The sequence below is a fragment of the Eimeria mitis genome, genomic scaffold, assembly GCF_000499745.2.
Source record: "Eimeria mitis Houghton genomic scaffold, Emh_scaff2142, whole genome shotgun sequence".
In the NCBI taxonomy this organism is placed as follows: Eukaryota; Apicomplexa; class Conoidasida; order Eucoccidiorida; family Eimeriidae; genus Eimeria; species Eimeria mitis.
In genome coordinates this window covers 2291-5172 of record NW_013570466.1, presented here as the reverse complement: position 1 = coordinate 5172, position 2882 = coordinate 2291, and the positions used below count along the sequence as shown (strand labels likewise).

Below are 2882 nucleotides of genomic sequence, written 5' to 3'. Positions count from 1 at the left end.
GCAGCAGCAGCAGCAGCAGCAGCAGCAGCAGCAGACGTCAGCATTCTTCTCCTTTATTGAAAATCCCCAGAGCTTATCTGCCTTGAGGTTCCCTGCAGCAACAGCAGCTGCTGCTGCAGCAGATGCAGCAGCAGCAACTGCTGCAGCACACGCATCAGCAGCAGCAGCACCTGCTGCAGCACCACCAGAACCAACAGCCAATGTAGCAAGGACACCAGCAGCAGCAGCAGCAGCAGCAGCAGCAGCACCAAATGCAGTAGCCCCAGCAGAAACACAATTTACAGCAGCACACCTGGCTGCTGCTGCTCCTGCTGCTGCTGCACCGCCAGCAGCAGTACCGACAGCAGCAGCAGCAGCAGCAGCAGCAGCAGACAGCGTTATAGTAAGAGGTGCAGCAAAAGCAGTAGTATGGAATGAAGGGCACCAAACGGTAGAAGCAGCAACAGCAGCAGAAGAGACAGCAGCAGCACCAGCAGCAGCAGCAGCACCAGCAGCTAATTCGTGCTGCACTTGGGAGGAGGAGCTTCGGCTTGCCGCTGCTGCTGCCCCTGCAGAACCAACAGCAGCAGCAGCAGCAGCAGCAGCAGCAGAAGCAGCAGCACGAAGCCAGCCCCAGCATCAACACTGCAGCTGCATCTCATCGCTGCAGCTGACGCAGCAGCAAACGTTAGATAGTGAGCGTTGCTGCTGCTGCTGCTGCTGTTTTATTCTGCTGCTGGAGCTGCTGCTGCTACTGCTCTTGCTGCTGGTACTGCTGCTGCTGCTGCTACTGCTGCTGCTGCACCTAGTGAATCTCCATCTGCTGCTGCTGCTGCTGCTGCTGAAGGTAACACAAGCGAGACTGTCTTCTTGTGTGCGTTGACAGCTGCAGCTGCGCCCGGTCAGGCACCTGCTGCTGCTGCTGCTGCTGCTGCTGCTGCTGTTGCTGCTGCTGCTGTCGGTCCCAGCAGCAAGTTGCTGCTGCAGGAGAGGGGCGCAGCTGCTCTGAAGGGGGCCGGCGGAGAGTCAGCTCGCGGTCTCTCCCTCCGACGTCTGCGGCAGCAGCAGCAGCAGCAGCAGCAGAAGCCGAGGCAGAAGCAGCAGCAGCAGCAGAAGAAGAAGCAGCAACAGCATCTGCTGCAGCACCAAAACTTTTGTTCAGGTCCGTGCTGCAGCTGCCTCCACCCGCGTTGTGTAGTGCCCCCCCAATGCTCACCACCAGTGGCTAGCTAGCTAGCTAGCTAGCTAGCTAGCTAGCAAGCTAGCTGCTGTATATACATCTAGCTAACAGCTAGCCAACACCTACCCACCGCGTAGCGACCAGCTAGCTAGCAGGTGGCCAGCAGTTAGCCAGCAGCTAGCTAGCTAGCTAGCTAGCTAGCTAGGGGTAGATAAAGCAGGAGTGCAGCACAATATTTATTTCTTCTTTTTTTTCTTCGGGGGTTCGATGCCCTCTCAACTCAGCTAGCTAGCTAAGCGCCTGCTTGTTGTCTGGCTAGCTAGCTACCTAGCTAGCTAGCTAGCTGCGTAGCCAGGCAGCTAGCTAGCCATATATGCAGCAGCCCAGCAAAGGGGTTGAACAGCAGCAGCAGCAGAAGGGATGAAGCTCTGGCGCCTCGCGAGCTGTCTTGCTGTTTGAATGTCAACTTCTGCTGCTGCTGCTGCTGCTGCTGCTGTTGTTTCGCTGCAGGTGCAGCAGCAGGAGCAGCTCAGCAGCAGCTGCTGCTGCAGCAAACGCTCGCAGCTATTGCTGAAGAACGGGAGGCCCTGCTGCAGCAGCTGCCGCCAAATCCGCAGCGGCGTAAAGGAGGAAAGACGCAGCTCAAAGGCAGCAGCAGCAGCAGCAGCAGCAACAGCAGCAGCAGCAGCAGCAGACAAGTCTTCTACGCAGCAGCAGCAACAGCAAAGCCTCCGGGAACCCACACCATCAGCTGCAGAAGCCGCAGCAGCGAGAACTTGCTGCACAGTTTTGCTGCTGCTTCTGCTGCTGCTGCTGCTGCTGCTGCTCAGCCGTCCTTGCTGCAGCAGCAGCAGCACGCTAGTGGCAGTCAGCAGCAGCAGCAGCAGCAGCAGCAGCTGCAAGGCGCTCCACAAGATGCTTGCTGCAGCAGCAGCAGCACTGACCGCATCTGCTGCAGCAGCTTCACACGGCCAGCGACATCTCTATGTAAGGGGCACAAACCCAGGCGGGGTAGCCCCCAAGCAGCAGCAGCAGCAGCAGCAGCAGCAGCAGCAACAGCAGCAACGCCAGCAGCAGCTGCTGCTGCAGGCGGCGTTGCTGCTGGTTCTGCTTCGACAGCGTCTCCCCGTCTTCATATTAACCTGCAAGAAACGAAAAAGAAAGAGCAGATGGCTGCAGCAGCAGCTGCTGCTGCTGCTGCTAAGGCAGCAGCGCATGCTGCTGATGCAGCAGCAGCAGCAGCAGCTTCATCTGTCGTCAAGTCTGCTGCAGCAGCAGCAGCAAAAGGGATACACGCAGCAGCACGTATGCATCCTCCTGCAGTTACGTTTGCTTCACCATCTGTCGGCCCTGCTGCTGCAGCTGCTGCCGCACCTGCTGCTGCTGCTGCTGCTGCTGCTGCGCCTGCCGTTGCTGTTGCATCTCCTCACGTTCTTGCTGCATCTGCTGCTGCTGGTGCTGCTGCTGCTGCTGAGCCCCCCCAGCAGCAGCTTGCCCACAGCCAAGTCCAAGAAGCATTTGCTGCGGGTACAGGAGGCAACAGCAGCAGCAGCAGCAGCCGCTGCTGTTGCTGCAGCAGCAGCAGCAGCAGCAGCAAAACTAAGAACCACAGCCCCCGTCACATCAGCAGAGATGCAGTGTTAATAAGGGCCCTCCGACCCCCCACTAAGAGAGCCTGGTGTATTGGCTGCAGCTGCTCAAACGAACAGCAGCAGCAGCAGCA

General features: G+C 58.6%; 1 protein-coding gene across 1 annotated transcript in view; it reads left to right on the top strand.

Annotated features, from left to right (window-relative positions):
- The window catches only part of EMH_0049250 (uncharacterized protein), a gene marked incomplete at both ends in the record, with an annotated part of 5201 nt that overhangs the window by 386 nt on the left and 1933 nt on the right, over nucleotides 1-2882 (top strand). The window contains 3 exons of the mRNA XM_013496506.1: nucleotides 2-674; nucleotides 866-1141; nucleotides 1670-2882. Of these exons, the coding sequence (XP_013351960.1) occupies nucleotides 2-674; nucleotides 866-1141; nucleotides 1670-2882 (2162 nt within the window). The remainder of the gene's footprint in view (nucleotide 1; nucleotides 675-865; nucleotides 1142-1669) is intronic.